We start from the raw sequence: 20221 nt of genomic DNA, 5'->3' as shown, positions 1-20221 counted from the left end.
TGGCTGCATCCATTTTTCAGCAGCTGACTCCCACCGAGCGCCGCTTCACATTTATAAACCCCCGCAAGAATGAGATGTACTGATTAAGGAGCGGGGCCATAAATCAGTGCGGCTCTGCTGAAAACACATTTGCCTTGGCTAAATACCTATGGCTGGATCTTATTTCACTCGCTGACTTCTCAAACACAGTCACTGTGGTCACTCAAAGGAGATGTCCCTCTGCCAAGCTGCAGCCAGCCCACGTCACACGAGGCATTTCGGATGCTGACCGTGGCGTATCAGACATCGACCCTGGCACACAGACGGAGGAGGCTTCGCTCCAGACACGGTGAGGCTACCCAACTCCCATTCAAAAGCACGTAGGGACTCAAGCTTTGTCCAAATCTGCATTTCATCCCTAAGAAATCAACACCAAGGTACTTCTCTGCTGCTCAGCAAAAAGGAGCTGTAAAAAAAGCCGGGCTCCAAGCAAAGCGTGACCTCACGCTGATCCCCGCTCTGATTTATGTCCGTAATTACTTGCCTAGTTTGCTATTTTCAAGCTACTGATACCGAAACAATAAGACAGCAAAAATAAGGGACAGCAAATAGATCACTCCTTTCGCCTCTGAAGCCATTCAGCGAGATGAGAGGAACTGGTTTCGTTCGGCTCCAGCCTCTTTGGCGGGATGGCCGTGCCATCATTCATATTTAATTATCACATAATAAACCGGCAACATTTGACAATGAAACGCTTATAATTGAAAACAAGATTGAAATACCCAACTGTCACCCCCGTTTCCCCTGTGTAAACACGTGCCAAGGAGTAAAATGCCAATCCAATGCTCTCGGAGGGACTGGCCTTTGCAAAGGAGAGGCTTCCGGGAGGAGCCTGCGCCGTGCCCGAACAAAAGGCCCTCGGAGACAGAGGGAGCCCCTGGGAGCAGAGCGGCCTCTGTGGTTCCAGGAGAGAGGAGTTTGCCCCTCTGCTCCTCCCAGCAGGAGCTCTCTGCGAGCAGGGTTTTTAGATACCTTCAGGGGGAAGACTGAGAAAAACGCAGCTGAGGGTTTCCGTGTTAGGGAATCCATCGGTGACAGACCCCTGCGGTTTAGGTATTGCCTGCAGACAGCTGCGTGCTTGGGAGACACCTTTTCCATTAGGATGATTCAATAAAAAAGTACCAGTAGTCAAATGGTCTTCTAGGAAACTCAGTTTTCCAAGAAAAGCGTTTTCCTCCAAAGCCCTGTCTGATGAAGCAGCCTCGGTTAGCTCTCAGACCTCAGTGCTGTCTCGTACCAACTGAGGAAGTTCAAGGGATTAAGAACTAAAATCCTTTTTTTCTCCTCCCACCATTTTGAGGATGATCACTGGCAAACACCAACCTGCCAGAGTGATGGCTCTAATTTGCTTCAGGCTTCTCACTATGAGCAAATTAAAAGGCCAGCACAAAGGGGAGAATAAAACCTACCTATACCAGAGGCGTGCTTTCTACAGAGTAGTCGCTGCTTTAGTACTGCTAGCAACAATTTTTAGCATTATAATTTATGACCATTATTTATTATTAACAACAATAATATTTCTATTGGCTTTGGCTTGTTTTTATTTAGCACTTAGGAAAGTGACAAGACGAGACATCTAGGTGAGATGCCCTCTGGCTACAATCAGACAGCCTATACCAGCTTGATTTTTTTCCAAGGAGGACTCCAGTGTTATTCTTATCAAAAGAACGGTAGTAACCATACAGCAAATAATTTAGCAAGAGTTTCACTGAGCCTCTGTGAAATATTCTACGTTGTCAAGTACTTTGCTGTCCGAATAGAACTTCAAATGTTCATACACAAACCTGAAATACATTGGGTGCCTTCTCAGCGGGCTTAAGTCTGCAAGGGTACTAAGAGGAATTGCTTTGTAAGGATGCCCACAGAGCACCAACAACTAAAAAACAGAAGTAAAAGAAGATGTTATAAAGAATGGATCCGATGTTGTGCCGTACTAACCTGTCCTGAAGTCGTTTAGTACAGAGACAACGTGTGCCAGGGGCTCGCCAGCACCTGCAGCTTTCCTGGGAAGCGCAGGGTTTACAGAAAGAAGTCAGAGATTGAGACCTGCCATAACCATAAGTTCAGATTCCCAAACCTGAAAGCCTAATGCCAATCCAGGAGTACCCAGGTTCAAAGGTATGACTTCAGTGGAAAGACTAAGGTCCGGGTTTGACGTCGTGGCATCACGGGGCCGTGCGCCGCAACGGCGAGCGGAGGGAAAGCCTCCCGGGACTGAAACACACACCGTCAGGGATCACGAGAGATGGGAAACTCCAACTCTACCTTCGAAAGTGCAACAAAAACCTTGAAAGAAGATGCAACAGAAAAAGGCCATGCTGACAGTGACGTAAACACAGTTATCCTACGGTGGATCCTTCGTGCGTCACTCCCATCCAGCTCACGCCTTCAAAGGTATCGTGCTAAGTCACCTTTGAGTTTCCTAACCTACGAGTTCTTGCAATTCTAAAGGCTTTGTAAACTGAGTAAAACCACCTCTGTTTCCATATAAGGAGATAAATCTACTTTTTAAAACATATCTTCTCTGTATATTTCTACAGTGTTTTCCTCTATTTCTTTTAACCACTTCATGGTCTCCAAACTGTTAAACTTGAAGGCTTTTCGAAGTCGCTGCAGGCGAAGGGATGGGGGTGGGTTTTACGCTACCCTTACCATCATACGTTAAAATCAACGGGGCGCAATCTCCGTGAATTAAAGCACGGGGCTGAAGCTCTCATCTCATTTCCATTGCTCTCTGGACAGGTTTGGCGTTTGCTCCGGAGCCTGCTGACAGTAGACATCCTTCATCGTGTTTCTGGAGTGGTCTGTCCTCCGGTGATAAGCTATAATGGATCTGTCTGTAAGAAATGCTGTCTTGCCTTGTTTCCAAAAGGAGATGAAAAACAGCTTCTGAGCTCGAATACTGTATTAACCTTGACAATAATGAAGTGGGTAATTAACTGCTCTGCCCTAATACGACCTTGCGTTTATTGTCTTTAGAACTACTATACTTTACACACTCGTTAAGAATAAATCATCTTTTGTCCTCCTGGACCTGTGTTTGCAGAAATCGATGAGGATTTAAAACCTCTCTGATGGGAAAGGCTTAAAAAACCAGGTCTTTTACACAAACGTTGTCCCTAAGGCCAGCCAATCTAAACTCTGATTTTGCTTCTAGCAAGCACAGCCCCTCACTCATTCCCACTATATGCAAACTGAAAGCACAGCCTAAGCATAGAGGAGAAGGCACATAAAAAAAGGTGCACAAAGCACATCTGAGCAAAGTAATCTAAGTGTAAGTGTGGGGAGAAAAACTTGTCACTGCCAGAAGGAGAACTCCAGCTGTCCCTGGAAGTTAACAGAGTTTTGTAGGGGCAGCCAAGGGTGTAAGAGGTGTCAGTGGTCTGCAGTTGATCTCATCAGCAGAAGAGGCTGTGCAACTTCAGACCAAGCAAAGAGGAGCTCTGAATAGTTGTAGATCCTCCAAACTCCCAGAGATGGCTGCAAGTGTGCAGCAAACCCCTGCTTTTTTATAACAGCCTGGGGCAAATATGAGGTTACATATTTAAGTCTGATTTTAAGACTACATTTTAAGTCTGATCTGCCACCTTAAGTGCCTCTGGCTGTGGGATTGCCAAATTTCACCCTCAGACAGAACCAGAGATGACACAAATTTGTAAGTTAAGACACAAGTGCAGCCTTTGGGCAGCTGTCTCCTGCAAGGGTAATACAAAACATTAACCTAAGTGGAAAGCTTAGGGCTCTTGTGCCTTAAAGCATCACCCTGGAAACATGCTTTTTGCAACAGAAACTACATGGCAAGAAACAGCGCTGGATGGGAAGAGATGTCATTTATCACTCTGCACCCTGCGGTAGCGTCCTACGGGATCTGCTCCAGTTTTGATCTACAGCCCCTCTACAAAATGCCTATTACTCAGAGCTACTCACAAGGAACATACAACAGCCAGGAAAGTATGTCAGAACATTTCTTCCCCAAGCCTGTAATTTAGAGCTTGGTTTACACCTGGAAGCCTCAGAGTATATAATTTCTATTATGAATTCCTTGCCAGTGCTATATATTCTCATTCTCCTCATAAAAATGATTAAGAAAATTAATTGTTTCTGGTATCCCACAGTTCCCTCCTAGGGGAGGGAGTTCTGCAAATGCCTCGGCTGGACGAGGAGGTACAGATCTCTGCTCCCTGCACCAGACGTGCACTTTGCACCACAGTCACCCAGACAAACCAGGAGCACAAGACCCCGTCGCCTGCCCCTTGCTGTGAGTTGTCTGAGCACGTGAGCCACGATTGTGGCTCATGAATTTCTCTAATCCCTTTCTAGGAGGTCCAGAAATTCCTGTTTGGGACAGCTCTTAAACGGACCCTTCTCGTGCAAGGCATAGATTAGTGAAATCAGGCAAAGAAGTGAAAATGAAAAACCCAGCCAAGTCCGCCTCTGTGTCTGCCAGCTGGGAGGGCAGGGGCCTGCAGACACGAGCCCAGGGTGCTGTACCATGCCTGGGATGTGTTCATCACCAGAGCCGACTCAACAAAAACAACTTTTACTCTGTCCACCCACTATCGCTGCACAAGTTTGTCACCTCCCCAGAGAAGCCGACGGCAGCAAAGTGGTGTTGTTCACGCTATGACGTGAGAGGCAAACATCCCCTGTAACAACACCTCGCTGCACGTAACTCTGTACTTTCAGAGGGAAGAAAGTCACAGTGGGCAACATCAGTTCAGAAATACCTCCCTCAGGGAGGCTGATACACCTCTGTATAAACTCCCCCAAACATTCTGGTCTCTTTAGTACCAGAGTAGAGATGGTAGATAATGCTGGGCTATTCAACACCTGTGTTACTCCAGGATTGTGTCCAAGTCTCTCTGCTAAATTCAATGGATTAAAAACATCCATTGTTACAATATCTCCCTTGGAGGAGGGATGGGTCCCAGAGACTCCTTCCCGTGCCTCCCCCAGACAAAAACATCTCCTGCTTGCTTCTGCAAGTGCTGCCTGACAAAAGGCTGCGGCTGCCCTGGGCTGAGCTCTGCAGCGTGTTCCGGAGGCACTTGCCCAGGGCTGCACCGAAGGGGCCAGATGTCCTGTCCTGGTCAGGTTCCTGCTGCTGCAAACCAGCTAGACCCAGACCCATGAAATACATCCATTTGCTCTGCACTCACACTTCTGAGCCCACACGGGCATCACCAAATTTGCTGCTGTCGTGCAGCAAAGTCCCTGCAGAGCAGAGACCTGAGCTTGGTAACAAGCAGCCTCCAGCTGCATACACCCAGTGCTGTCTCATTAATTAACCCAATACTGGCAGCAACATAGGACAGGAGAGAAGCTGAGAAAACATAGGCACGGCCACATATTAATTGCTCAAAGATCTACATGATGATGACCTACATTGATGATGTAGAAGCAAAATTTACTCAGGCTGGAAAAGACACTACTCGACGGATCAAAACGACGGATCAAAACGAAGGTACACCTAAAGGTTTGAGAGAAGTCCAATAAGCCACCACCACCAGTTCCAGATGCTTACAGCTCTTCAAGAGTAACACGACGGAAAACTATAACAAAACAGGCTAACCAAAAATGGCACTGTGTAATTTGTCCCACTTCAGAGTAGTTCTAAAAGTTAATTGCCACAACAGCAAGAGCAACATTTCATCAGAACCACACTCACTGCTAATTCCTTTGATATTTTAAAAAGATAGTAACTTTAACAAAATATTTAGTATCAAAATTCCCCTGAAATGGCTTCATTTTAGTAACTTTTCCTCTTCTTTTGGGTTTAAAATACACGAACATAGCTGTTATATGTCATTGGAAATGCTACTAGAGAACATTAACTGTCACAAATAACTATCCTGGGTCTATTTTAAACACATTAGGTACAAGCAGCTTTACAGGTAATATGCATACACAGATCTCTCAGACACACAACAGAGCAAAATGCAACTTAGAAGTCTCTAAGTGAGAAAGTTAGTGTACTTACTACTGATCAGTTACACAAGCACCTAAAAGGGAAAGCGGTGGAGAAACCTCAAACCCAAAGAACTTCAAACTGGTTTTTTTCTCCCAAGATGGGATGAAAAAGCAAAACGTCCCACAAAATGAAATTCCTCAAAACCAATAACTGCAGGAGTTTTAATTGCCCTCTTAATAGTGTTGCATTTTCCTAAGGTTGACAGCAATTGTCTAGGTGATCCTGCTCTGGAAGAGAGGGTGGACTAGATGATCTTTCGAGGTCCCTTCCAACCCTTAAGATTCTGCGACCTGCAAAGCCAGAAAGCTGTATCAAACCACCCCAAAGACTGCAGCTTTTTGGTTGTATTTCATGTAACATCTGTCAGTCAAAGTCAAACTTTCCTATCTTGCCAAATTAACCTTTTCTGGCAGGAAAAGTAAAAGATCACTGACTGGGAAAGCTTGTGGCCAGCACTGCTACTGAATACCAGTAAGATTAGGCATCTTATTCTCCCCCTTTCAAAGCCACGTGCCCTCTGTGCTACTGGAATTTTCTCTCCTTGCTCACACAAGGAAGGTGTAAAGAAAATTCAGTAAAATGTGCAAATTCAGTAAGATTTACTGAGGTACAGCAGTGGTCCAGTGACCGCTGGTGTGGTTTCTTCACCACACAGCATCCCATGGTGCTTCTGGTGCAACTCTGCAGCGGTGGAATCTCAGAGCTTTCCAACTCATGGGACTTCAGAGGCGGTTAAAAAACACAAAGCAAGCTGAGGACATTTGGGTCAGATGACAGAAATCCTTCCCTCTAAGAAACGCAACTCTGATTTTCAGCCTTGTAATACCAAGACAGCAGCAGACTGCAAACCCGTGACGTGTCAGAGCCCTGGGTCCAGGGCTGTGTGTGACTTGGACAGGTTTACATCCAAATAAAAATGACAGAATTAAAGGTAGTTATTATAAAGCAATGGAGCTCCAGTATCTGTAACTGGTACTTCAGGAATCTGGTCTTGGGAACTGGTGTGTGTCTGGATTACTGATGTGCTATGGGAGAGAGGTGGGAACGATGCCTGTCTGCACTACAGCTCTTCAGCTTCAGCCACGACGCAGGTGCAGAGCGCAGGCCACGAAGCAACGAGTGGTTGCAACCTTGATGCCTCTTTCAGTTCTGACATCACCATTTTCTAAGCACAATGCATTACAAAAATGCATCTTAAACCAGGGGTGAACTGACTCTGCTGCCCATCCCTTTGAGCTTGGTGCAACGCTAGTGGAGGAACTGCAGGGGAGTGAGTTAACAAGAGGACCTTACAGGGGCTTGGGGTTAGCCCCAGTGGCTGTATAGTTTTCTGAAATCCTCTGTGCAGCCACAAGACAATCATCATCCACCTCAATGTTCTATCAGCCAGTTGTCCTTACAACTAATATTTGCAGCCTAGACTGGGATATATTTCTGCATTTTATGTGGGGGAAGTGTGAGGAAAATAAACCCCCATTTTTCACAAAAAGGCAATAAAGCAGCAAGAATTAAGCACTCAGTCACCACCTCTCCAAACACACAGAGTCAGCAGTTTTACACCTATACGTGACTAGTGCTGGGAACTGGTGGGACACAACATCCTCTGAGTCTTCCCAGGGCTGATATGAGTGGAAAAATGAAGTATTTCTACAGCCAAGGCATGTGACACCACTAGATTTTATTCTAGGGATCAGAAGTGTGTGGTATTTTCAGGAGGAGAGGAGAGGAGACCTATACTATGGTGGGGGTGCAAAAGTCAGGGTCTCATCATTTCAACCATTTCATCACCACCCTGTAGGTTTACTGTAATGACCACTGTGGTACAGGGCTACTGACTGCTGCCACGGAGAAGGCAGTTTGCTCTTGATCGACAATGCCAAGCAAAAAAGCCCGAAGAGATGCACAGTCAGTGACTCCCAAAGCCGTACCAGGGCGTAAACCGCCTCTGTAGCTCAGATGGCAGTTCCTCAGAGGAGTTTCCCCTCTGCCCTAAGCATGCCCATTAACAAATGCAAGCTTGATGGAGCATTAACCCAATTAATGATCCCGGCGCTTTTTTCTCAGTGAAAGATTCCTGGCTGTGGTTTGATGGAGCTTCCTGAAACACTCAAATTCCAGTGTGATAACACTTTTAGCTAGGGAGGTAATTGCCTTCCTCTGACAGCTCTGCTGTAGGTGCATGTACTTAGGAGGGCAGAGGCTCTCTGGTCACTCTGCTGTGGTCATGGTCAGCTCCCCGCTTTTAATTACAATGAGGGTTTTTGACAGCCTCAGCATTTAGAAGAAACAATTTCACCTGTATTACCTCTTTCCCCTGCAATTTACCACAGTGAAAGAGGCTTTACATATTGTAGATGTAGATTGTTGACTTGAAGGCTAAGCCAACATTTCTGTTCGAGAGCATAGGCAGGGCAGCTCGAGAACCACCTTCCCACTTCATAAATCACCAGGTGACAGCAGCGGGTAGAAGATGCCAACGAGTATTTTGGTCCCATTGTGCAGCCATCGCTTCCCAGATCGATGGGGCTCAGCAAAGTACAGCCTGGGGTCAAGACACCCACAGCAATCCCATCCTGGGGGATTTGGATTAACACAGTTAAGAGGAAGGGTGGGATGACTCATGCCGGCAGGGAAGAGCCAGTCGGGAGAAATCACCCTTCAGAAAGTGCCATGACCAAAAAAAAAGCCTCAGGCCCACGGCCTTAAAAACATTACCTTGAAGATACTTCACTACATTTGTGCCTTCCTGGCCACACACATGTAAGGTGTGATTTTTCCCCTGATGTTCCTGAGTATGATGGATTCCTTCGTCTTTTCCTGAAAGCTTTTTCTTTGATTTCAGAGAATTCAACAATCTGTATTAACAAAACAAACCCACAGAATTCCACAAGCATTGTAAGTTACAGAATGCTTTGTTCCAAGGAAGTGTAGTAGTTTTCCTTTTTAAGGATAGCTATTAAGTGGGAAATGGAGGGATAGGAATGTCCTAAGTGACTGGAACTGACTCCCACTGAGTGCTTTTCACCTGCAAGTCTGGACAGAGTATAAAGAGTGGCCCTGCAGAGAAACCTAAGCACTAGGTCAAATTTACAAAGCAGGCAAGAGGAAAGACAAGAGGAGCTTCCCCAGCTGGTCTTTTAACTATTCGCTGCTGTAAATGACAAGTGCAAATCAAACACCTTCCTGACAGGAACAAACCGAGGCAGAAGGTTTCAGAGGCTGCTCTGCAGCAGAGTAATTTGCAGGGACAATGCCTGGCACAGCACCACAATAGCTCATTTACAAGAAACTGCTGAAACATTTCTAGAGTAATCTCGATTTGATTTGATTTGCCGGGCTGCAGCCTCTGCCGAGTGCACTGTCCCCAGCGCCAGATTGGTCCTGACGTGCTTAATAAATTAATCTGCCTGACAAAGTACCGCTCCCTCCCCTTCCTGCAGCCCCACCAGACAGCACAGAGTCGGCAGAAGGACAAGGGATGAGCGGCTGCTGCTGCCAAGGGAGAAACAGGGCTGCTCCCCCCCAGCCCGGGGTGTGGGATGCAGTCAGACCCAACAGCCTGCCCCACAGCCTTTTCCTGGCACGATTCACAAAAGCTGGTGTGTTTAAACCGGCTTCCTCTACTTACACATGCCATGATATATATGAAGTGCTACTTCATATGGAAGCATATACCTTCCCAGTAAGCATCTCCACCTGTGCTGTGTCGGTATTATTAGATAGGACACTGATAGCAACTACTGTGCTGTTCAGACCACAAACCTGTAGCATTCACAGTCTCTTGCTAATCGTTTAACTGTGTGATCCTGATGGCTAACTAAAGCCCGTTAGATCTGATCTTCGCAGTCAAAAAGCAGAAATGACCATCCTAAACACTTCCATCTGCTTTTTCCTCTCTGAAGACCTGTATCTGAAATGCTTCTCTTTTTTTTTCTGACCTGCACAGTTCATCCCACAGACAACAGAAAAGGCATTTGAAAGTGCCTGATGGCAAGTCAGCAACATCCAGCACTTGTCTAGTGTAATGGAATCCTGAGTGAAGGGAAAGACAAGAAAGAAAGTGCAGCAAAGCACTTTCAAATTCCTAGAGAGCCACCAAAGCCCAGACCTAATAATGTCAGAGCAGGAGACAGAAAAAGTCCCACATTTGCACCTGGAACTTTAGCTCCACAGGTAAGAGAGCTCTTGGCAACGTTATTTTCCCCCTCATCCAGCTACTCTTTTTGTGCTAAACTCAAAACTAACTTGACTGTTCAGTTACAGAATGTAATTTAATGGGACTATAACGGGTATGGTTTCTGCTCCGGACTACAATGGATCCAACCAAGGTCATTACCAGACCCAGGAATAGGAACACGGAGATGCACAAAAGGTGGTCACTGAATGATTATGGTCATCATATGGTTAAATGGACATGCAAGTAGCAAACACTGCCCAAGTGCTGATGTGGAGTGTAAATGCTGCACCACTAGTTTTACATGGAAATCCCCTCCACAGAGCTGCTCCAAACAGGCCTAAAACGTCTACTTTGAGCAAATGCCACCAGGACGCCCAAGCACATTTCCCATTACTTTCCTGTCTGGATCTACTTTTGACATGCAGGGAGATGGATTTCCAGAGAATTCCTGCTGCCACCTAGTGTTCCCCATCGCTGACCACCATCTCCTGACATCAACACAACTTTCTACCTGAGAGACTTCAGCAGCGCAAACCTCCCGCAGTGTTTTACCCCATCGGTGTTCTCAGCTGAGCCCTGGACTATTTGACTGAAGCTTGGTAAAACACATCTGGCCTTTTATATTTGCTGCAGAAAGCATTTACTACTTACACTTTACCCTTTCTTTTCCACATTTTGCTCTGAGGGATCGCTGCCACAGTACAGAAACTGGAAAGACCCTACTGCTGCAGCAACCGTCCCGAAGCATCACCTCCACCTGCCTGATCCACCTCTGGCCCCAGACATCTCACAGGTCAGTGCAGGGAAGCTCTGGGGGCAAAAAGCTTAGCTTAACGAACGAGAAGGAAACAACAGACACCATAGCAGCGATGGAGCCAGAGCCCTCCATCTCCAGGCAGCGAGCTGGGAGAGTGGCTCATTTATCAGCGCAGGCAAGCAAGAGAGAAAAGTTACTGGAACAGTTTCCTATAAATTTGACTTTGGGAACTGACTTCCACTTTAAAAGAAGAACCTGATTACGGGTGTCCTTGTTCAGGATCTAATTCCTGACTGGTTTCAGGTTACACAGTGGTACCTGGAGAATATTCCCAGTCTGGTATTCCTGGAGGAGACGAGATTCAATTTCTGAAAGGCCGACACTGAGAGCTTGCCCCTTTGGTGTAGACCTACAGGTTTAACATGTTTCTTGAGCTCTGAAGCAGGTCAGTCTGCCTCGGCAGATGGAGACTGTGAACTCTAAATTTACTTTCCACCTCAACTTAGTGTACTGCAAAGTTCTGCTCACCCACAGAAGCGCTCATTGTAAGAACTAAACCTTGCCTTTTCAAGATTCCTCCAAAGGCACAGGCTGAAGTGGAGGCTCCTTCTCTGGAGGTCTTCAAAAGCCACCCGAACACATTCCTGTGCGACCTGATCTAGGTGAACCTGCTTCTGCAGGGGTGTTGGACTAGATGGTCTCTAAAGGTCCCTTCCAACTCCCACCATTCTATGATTCTCAAAATAAAAATGCTGATGCAATCAGTGTTTAAAAATATTATTTCATTAATTATATCGGAGCAAACGACTTTTATTCACAGAAGCCTGTCATCTATATTATTGTCTACTTTTGCTGCAGGCCCAAAGTAAATCTTTTCTCGCATAAGCAAACTGTTTCCAATCAATGCCGACTGTTGCATGAACAAAGCTTGGTCAGATGACAAAGGGTCTTCACCCTGCAGACAGCAAACTCTGACACCGCTCCAGGGAAGAGCTCACGAAGCTCAGCGGGACCGTGTGGGTGCAGGTGCCAGTCTGCCTCCAAGGATCTGCAGGAGTAGGGTATTTGGAACACTTCAGAGATGTTACTGACATCTGAAGCAAGGGGCATGACTAGCAGGTCACTGAACTAAGAATGCATCAGTTAAAAACACGATGGGAAGAGATGATTCCTTAGACTTGAACAGAACAGAAAAACATAGAGTATTTCATTTGGAAGGGGCTTGAAAGAATCACTTAGGCCAACTGCTTGACCCATTGAAGTCTATCCAAGTTATAGTATGTTGTTAAGGTCATTGCCCAAATGCTCCTTAAATTAATGTCACTGAATGTATGGAGAAGACCTGAGGAGGATGCAAGGAAAAGAGAAACTAGTGCTACTGGAGCAATAGCACACCTCTTCCCTACCTTTTGTCCTCCAGCAGTTTCTCGCCTCACCTGACACCCCTGCCCAGGGTCCATCAGTGGAGAGGGACAGGCAGCCCCTGCCACAGCGGTGCCACAGCACAAGTCACTTTGACAGCCCTACTCTGGGCTGCTTCCTGGGATACTTCACAACCAAGACTGCCTTATCTTTGAAACCAAAATGTTTTGCCCAAAAAAAATGAAACAAACAACTTCTGATCTCCCAAAGGTATCCTCTTCCAGCTGACACTCTTACAGTGAAACTGTTTTCCATATAAACTACTCAGATGAAAAAACTTCCTCCTGTTCTTTTACCCAGGCTTTTTTCCCCTCGTCAGACTCAACTTCACAGGCAGCAGCACTATTCTTCTGAAGGGCTTGTGTAAAAACCTGTAATTTTCTGACAGTGGGGGACCTGCAATGAAACTGGCTTTCCTCTGTTGGATGCAGTAGATATGAGAATGTATTAACCTACTGATATAAACCACAAACAACTCCTGAGCTGCGTCCTTCCTGCATTTATTTGTACTGTGGCAGATTTTTGTCCCTTGTACAGGGATGGATTTCCTGCATGGCTACACAAAATTGGCAACTTGTCTCCTCTCACACCAAGTGACTGTTTCCTCCATGGACACTAGGTGGCATATTGGTATTATATCTGTATGGGGATTAACTGAAGTAGTATTGGCACTTAAAAACGTGGTAAAGCAAACAGTCTCCAAGAGAAAAGCATCGACCCTTTGACAGGAAAGCTTGTACTTAAATGTTACTTTCTTCTGGCACTGTGTAGCACCCAATGCATTCCCGTTTAGTGATTAATATAAACTGAAAGCAGGGCTGCCTTAAAGCACAAAACTTTGTCACTGTTCAGGTGAAGGAACACTGGAAGGGGCTGCCCAGATGGGTTGTGTGGAGTCTCCTTCTCTGGTGACATTCAAACCCCACCTGGATGAGTTCTTATGTGATCTACTCTAGGTGGTCCTGCTCTGGCAGGGGGAGTTGGACTGGATGAGCTTTCAAGGTCCCTTCCAACCCTTAAGATTCTCTGATTCTGTGACAATGGCAAATCTGACCGTAATCACTTGCAGATGAAGATAATTCACATAAGAACTGAGACTGGAAAGAAACTCTTGCAGGTCATCCAGTCCAACCTCTTGCTCAGACCAGGGCTAACGTCACAGTCTGCTCAGGGCACTGCGCATCAAACCTTGCCCCGTCTGAGGGCTGGGTTCCCACAGCCTCTCCGGGCTGCTGCCCTACCACTCCTCCTGGCAAAATATTTTCCTTCCACCCAGCGTTTCTTATGCTGCAAGGTGTGGGCTCCTGCCCTTTTCGGAGCCATCTCCTTCACCTTCTTCCCGCTGAGCATGCGCCAGGCTCAGCGTGTTTGCAAAGCGTGTAGTTAGGAAACCTGAGCTCTTGAGCATGAATTTTCGGGATGTCCTTACACGGAAAGTCCACGAGATGGCAGCAGCCTCCCAGGTCCTGTCCTAGCAAGAGCAGTGCTGTGGATCCACAGCTTCTCGGGAGGATGGCAGTCAACCTTCTGCAAGCCAGAGCTTCAGGCTGTCCCCCGGGAAGAGTAAGTGAAAAGAAGGAATTATCAAGGAGAGGTAAAAATTTGGGAGGGTGAGGAACAGAGTCAGCAAAGCCTTTGAACAGCTCTTTATTTCTACATCTCCCTTTCCTTGGTTGGTGTTTCCCCTGTGGGAGGAGAGGGCTGGGGCTTATATAATGAGAGATGGACATTTCTGACCAGTTAAGCCCAGACAACGACCTCCCTCTACTCACATGCATCCAGCACCACTGTGCACAGCTCTGTGCAAACATTCAACGTCCCCCAGCTAAGCAAGGAATGCATGGAAAACGTAGGGGAAAAAAAAGACACCTTCAATGAGGCTTGAATTTCATTGCTGGAAATAGTTTCAGAGGCCAAATAGGACAGAGAAGAGAAATATCTGCTTTTCCTTCTGTCAACACAAGCACAGTGAACAGAGGCTTTGATTTTCGTGTCACAGTTATTAAGAGGGTCACGACTAGTAACTCGTTTTGTGATTATTTCCTCTTTTGTGTAAGAGGCTGAAATACAGAAGTAGAAGCTTTGAAAGGTTTTAAAGATTGCAGCTAACTCACCAGTATTGGGGTCAACGTTTGAGAGGCAGAAGTGAGAAAAAACTCATATGACAAAGAGATTGAGCCACTGAAACGTGAGGAAGAAAGAGAGAAAAGCCAGCGAGTCTGCAGTCTGTCCCCTACAGAAATTCTCTGCCCTGCAACACTCAGCTGGTGCAGGACACCAAGTAACTGAACTGATGTGGATTAATGGCATGATTACTGTGCATCTCAAATTACTGTGCATCTCGGCTCAGCCGTGGGGCATTCAAGGGCATTTTGGGGAAGTGATGGAAAGGAAGATGTTTGTGCTGCTTGTAAGGTGGCTCAACTCCACGCAGCACAGAGGAGGCTCCTTCCATTCTGCTGACAATACAGCGTGGAAATCGAGCTGAGGGTCTTGCTCTGCCTTTGCTGGCCTCATCCTCTTATAAATTGTGATTTTGAGGGGCGAAAAAAAGGGGGAGAAAATTAATGAAACGTGTAAAATCCCTCCAGTTGAGCACGGCTGGGTTTAGCACAACGTGCTCGAGGGAGATGTGCACGTGGAGGTCCCAGCAGGAAGGATTCAGGCCTGTTGCTCCTTCTGTGTATTTGGCCACCTCAACACAGCCACCCCCCTTCTCACTCAAAGACGAGCCCACCACCGCCTCATCCTCAAGCTGGATGCCTTGATCTTATGGATGGGTGAGGCTATCCAGAGCAGCAACAAAAGCCAAGTGACGGTGGCTTCACGCACGTACTGGCACAGACAAGCAAAGAACAATCCCAGTATGGTGGTTTGTCAGAAACAAATGGCACTTTTTCCTCCAGTAAGTTGACAGAAGCGCAGACGCTCGGCTGTTCACTGCACTGGCAAACGTAAGAAGGGATTTTAACAAGTCTTCAGTATCATCCGGCTCCCTCTGACAGCTGCAGAGATTCGAGTGTCTTCAGGGAGCATCTTTACAAAGCCAGTGCTAAGCTCTATTGGCAAAAATCCCCAAAATAAAGGTTCTGGCATTTGTCTTTCTCGTATTTTCAGCTGAGTGGAGAAAGCATGAAGAACGACTTTTGCTGCCTAAAGACACGCTGCTTGCTTAGTTGTTGATTCTGAAGCTTTCCAAACATCAAAGGGTGGCAACAAATTGAAGCTCCTGGGTACGCTAACGGTGATGACAGGCCTAAGCATATTGTGTGCTGAGGGCAAAGATGCCAACCACGAGCTCCAGGTACGTACAGGACCACTACAAAGTACCCAAACAAGAGGACTGAGAGGCCTGGCATTGAGATCTCAGACTTCATGAAGCCTATGTTAAGCACAAGAAGACACAGAGGGTTCGCATTTTGAATGCAGAGGTGCATTTCAGCGAGAAATCAGCCTTTTTCCAACCCCCTCTGTCCCCACGCTTCCAACCCCACCGTCGTTTTCTATTTGTCATGCAATTTTCTGCCACGTTTTACCGACTCCTGTAAGCATCTGAAACACACAATCCTCTGCTGGTATCTGGGTCACCCACACTGAGAAGGGGAATCCCATTATTGTCTCTCCTCGTACTTGAACTGAATGGATTTGTACAGGCAGCTCGGGTTTGGATTCAAACGCTGATATTACTGTGACGAGCCGCCGCCACCCACGTGGCAAAAGCACCACAAGCCTTTCATCCCAGCCAACGCAGAGGCAGGGCAATGACAGCCCCCGGGATATTTGGGAGCCCAGGGCTCTGCCTCTTCATCACTGCTGCTGTTTTTGAATACAGATAGAGCAGTCAGCATATTTATCCTTTATTGGTTTTACTCAAAGTGATACACTATGCATCACTATACCATCCTATCTGCTTTCCAGACTGAGAGACAAGAAAACACCACTAACTGGGAAAGCTGCAAAACCTGTAGAAGTCAACAAAAAGCCTTTCCCTTCTTCGACACAAAGCAAGCAAACAGTAGTTCTGTCTCAAACCCAAGAAACTGTGCTCTCAAAGTTTACCTCTATGATCTGTGCTACTCCTCAGTCACTGAGGAGCACCTATTAGCAGGAACCCTTCTGCTTCACACCACACAGGCAGTCAATACTGAAGCAATTAAACAGAGAACAAAGTGAGGAGTGCAGAGTAGTGGAGTTACAGAGCTGCTGAATGACCTGAAACCATTGCACAAACTAACTCTGGCCAGATGCCTCAGCCGGGCTTAACGCAGTGACTCGGGGTACAATTACGAATGTGCCTCTGTTACACCTCAGTGCATGCACAAATCCATTAATTAAACTGTCAACTGATGGGTGGAAAAGAGAAAAGCTGTAAACAGTATTGAGATCTCAGAACCTTTGCTTCTTGACAAACTGCAAGTGTATTTTAAGTCGCCAGTTCTCACTGAAGGTATGAAACCCTCAGTGCCTAAAACAACCTTCCAACAGAACGAGAGGTGCTGGTGCACCTGCACACATAAAACAGTCTAAACTAAATGACTATGCTGAACTAGTTTAGCAACATTATATACTCTTAGAGAGGCCACAGCTCGGTTTCTACCCATTAGTTGTTATATTCAAATAAGGCATGCTAATTTTTAATAAATACATAGTCAAAAGCATATTCTCAGGTGAAAGTCAATGTGTCTGCTGCTGTTAAAACCGACCTGTTTTCTTCTAGCACTGCCCTGGAGGCCCATTTCAATAGGCTGCAACTTAGATAAGGAAAGTAACTGGAGGATGAAAGCGTAATTTCTTGAACCCATCAGTCTTCACCCTATTTCCTCATCTAACTACACCTTTGGAGTGGTGGCATGCAATAAACTGCAATTTGAGTCATCTGCTTCTAATTCCCATGTTCCATCCATGCAGAAAACCCTGTGGGTCCCTCTGCAGATGGGCTTGTTTCTGCTCAGCCCCATGTGGAGCCAAGGGCCAGGTTGCACGCATCCTGTCTCTAGGAAGATGCCGTGGGATGCACAGCTGCATTAAGGACCACCAAGGTCCAAGGCCACACCATAACGAGCTCGGTTTTGGAGCTGCCACTTTGTGTCCCATCTCCAGCCTTCACCTGGCACAAGATGGCTTAGTTCAGAAGTGCATCCCGGCTACGTGCGCACATACAGACCCCTGACACACAGATGTACGTAGACCTCTGATCTACAGACACAAAAACAAGAGTTCACAACTTCTTGCAAACAACTGACAATGATTTTCCCCACTTCAAAACACAATTACTTATTGGGGGCTTGATCCTTCCCAGTCCGCAGCGTGCATCACTCCAATGGGACTCTGCACAGGAACCAAGCTATGCCTGTATCTGTCTGCAGGTTGAGACCCCAGAGTCATATCACCTCTGCATATCACCTATATGGTGCAGAGAAAGCTATACATTTCAAAACATTTTAAGCTTATAGATTTATTGCTCCAGAGCTGCAGAAAAAAGACAGTGCTGCTATGAGATAGGAAACTGACTTTTTCCTTGTTTTTCATTTTAAAACATCTTTATGCATTATGTAAAAACATGCAGGGATATTTTGGCTGCTAAGAAGGGCTGTGGAACAAAGTTGTTCTTCTCTCCTAGCAGGAAAAGGTTTGCCTACTTTCTTCCTTGTTATTCTGAGGCCTCTATTTTACAGTAAGATAACTTATTAACAAAAAAAGTACATCAAGACTTTGGTTTTATCTCCCCAGTCCTGTAGCAACACCCAAAGTCTCGATCAGCAAGTGGTGAGTGGCCTTCAGGAGCAGGCAGTAAACGTAAATTTGGCAAAGAGCACTTATCAAATATAAATACAGAGCCTGTGCTCTGGGGATTATCTGATTTGCTGTTGCTGCAGAAAAATCCCCACGAAAATGAAATCCTGAATTTATTTTGCAGCTGGAGGATGACAAGATGGACATGGCCACGGGGGTATAAGGCTAAATCACTGCATATTTGTCTACTGCAATCCCGAGCCTCCAGGAAGGGGGACGCCAGAGCCACGCTGGTGCTCTGCCCAGTGCTGCTCTATCCTCTGAGCCACGGGTTGGGGTTTTTTTTTTCCCCCAGCAGTCCAGCTTGAACCTCCCAAGCTACAATCTGGGGCTGTTTCCTCTCATTTTACCACCCGGTGAGGAGCTCAGCTCCACTACCTGCATTATCCCCTCCAGGCAGCGGCGGGTGGCAACGAGATCCCTCCCTGAGCTCCTTGCCTGGTTGAACAAGCAATTTCATCTTTTTTTCCTCTGGTGTACTTTTCCCTCTCTCCTTTGCTCCAAACTGCCTTTGCCTAAAGCATCGTTCTTAAATTAATTATCAACGAGCTTTATGCTGCAGAGGAGCATTGTTTTGGCCCTCCAAGGGACCTGGGGCATTTTTCTTCTGCAGCTCAAGAGCACGAAAGCACAGCCCCTGCAAGACTCGTGACCCTTGGACATACGTGTCAGTTTTATACATAGAACACATTTTCCTTACAGCCCTAGTAGGAAATAACGGGATTTGCAGCTGTCACTTGCACACTCCCCAGCTGTGCCCACCCCTATTGGTATTTACTCGCTTGAGGTTCCACACAAACCAAAGGCAGGTTTAGGAAATTCAAAGGTGACTTAGCACGATACCTTCATAGGCGCGAGCTGGATGGGAGTGATGCATGAAGGATCCACCATAGGCTTCGGCCTGTTGGCCGTGTCTGCCAGCAAGCTGTGCCACTGCTGAGGCAGCCCCGTGAACTTCTGCTCTCGGTGGTCAAAGCCAGTGTGAACCCGATGCTCGAAGTTAGAGGGGCCAGAAATTTCAAGCCTTTTCTTCTTCTTCCCGAACATGGTGGAAAAATCTGGAGGCAGAGGGGAAAGAAAGGAAAAAAACCACACCTTTATGCTTTGTTGCAACCTAGAGCCTTTTGCTCTACTGCATAGGTAATTTCAGGAGATGTTATTAGCCAAATACCTAAATGAGCCTTACTCCATACGTATTATCCTGGAGATCCTGACCTCTATCCTCAACCTCTTCTCTTAGGATCTGAGAGTCTAAGAATTAACCCAGCCTCTAATCTATGTATGTTCACAATACCTTACAAAACAAGGAAATGCCTCTATTCCCAGCAGAGAAAGTCCCAGGTGCTGCTTTCTTACTCCTCCCTTTGCTGCTCTGCTCATGCTGCAAGATGTGTCCTGGAAAAGCTCACAGCCTTGAGCTCTGCAAAGCTCACAGCCCTGAGCTCTACCAGCAGAAGCATATGGCTTTGCTCAGAGGACAGCACACAGTCCAAGTGGTGAGCCATGCCCTCTCTCTCAGGAGAGAAACCATTTGCTGAGAGCTGCATACCCAAAGCACTTGGGTTTTATGCTCAAGAGGGTGCAGCCCAGCCCACTGGCTCCCAGCCAGTAGACTCAGGTGGGATTCATTACAGTGACAGCCCTGCAGAAGGAAGGATCAGCTGCCTTCATCGTTGTACAGGTGGTGTGGAGAAGAGAGAGGAGTCCCTCCAACACTGTGCAAGTAAGGAATTGGAGGCTGTAGGAGGAAATGCAACCTCGCCACTTCTTGCCTCCCTGGAGAGACCTGGGTTGACCTGGCTGCCCAGTAAAGCTAATTGTTCTAGCACTTACTCCACAGAAAGCCAGCTTTTTGGTCAACTATGTTAGCTGTTATTTCCTGACAGGAGTGGGTTTGTTTGCCTTCCTCCTGTCCAGCCTGGGAAAAGCAGGAGGAAGGTTTGCAGGGCCCATAGAGAGCATAGGAAGATAGTTGAAGCAAAAGAGGTTTCGGAGGCAAAGTGAAGGAGGCGTGAACTGCAAACTGAAAGAGATCAAGGTATTTGCTCACTGTTAGCGTAGG

The 20221-nt window shown here is 46.6% G+C and overlaps 1 protein-coding gene across 1 annotated transcript in view; it reads right to left on the bottom strand.

Moving 5' to 3' along the window:
- PAK5 (p21 (RAC1) activated kinase 5) overlaps positions 1-19212 on the bottom strand; it is a 36144-nt gene extending 16932 nt beyond the window's left edge. Inside the window, exon 1 of the mRNA XM_061989254.1 lies at positions 19003-19212. Coding sequence (XP_061845238.1) covers positions 19003-19206 — 204 coding nt within the window. The 5' untranslated portion in view covers positions 19207-19212. The remainder of the gene's footprint in view (positions 1-19002) is intronic.
- Positions 19213-20221: the final 1009 nt, after the last annotated feature.

This window comes from Colius striatus, chromosome 2, assembly GCF_028858725.1.
Source record: "Colius striatus isolate bColStr4 chromosome 2, bColStr4.1.hap1, whole genome shotgun sequence".
NCBI classification, from domain to species: Eukaryota; Metazoa; Chordata; class Aves; order Coliiformes; family Coliidae; genus Colius; species Colius striatus.
This window is presented reverse-complemented; position numbering and strand designations above follow the sequence as displayed.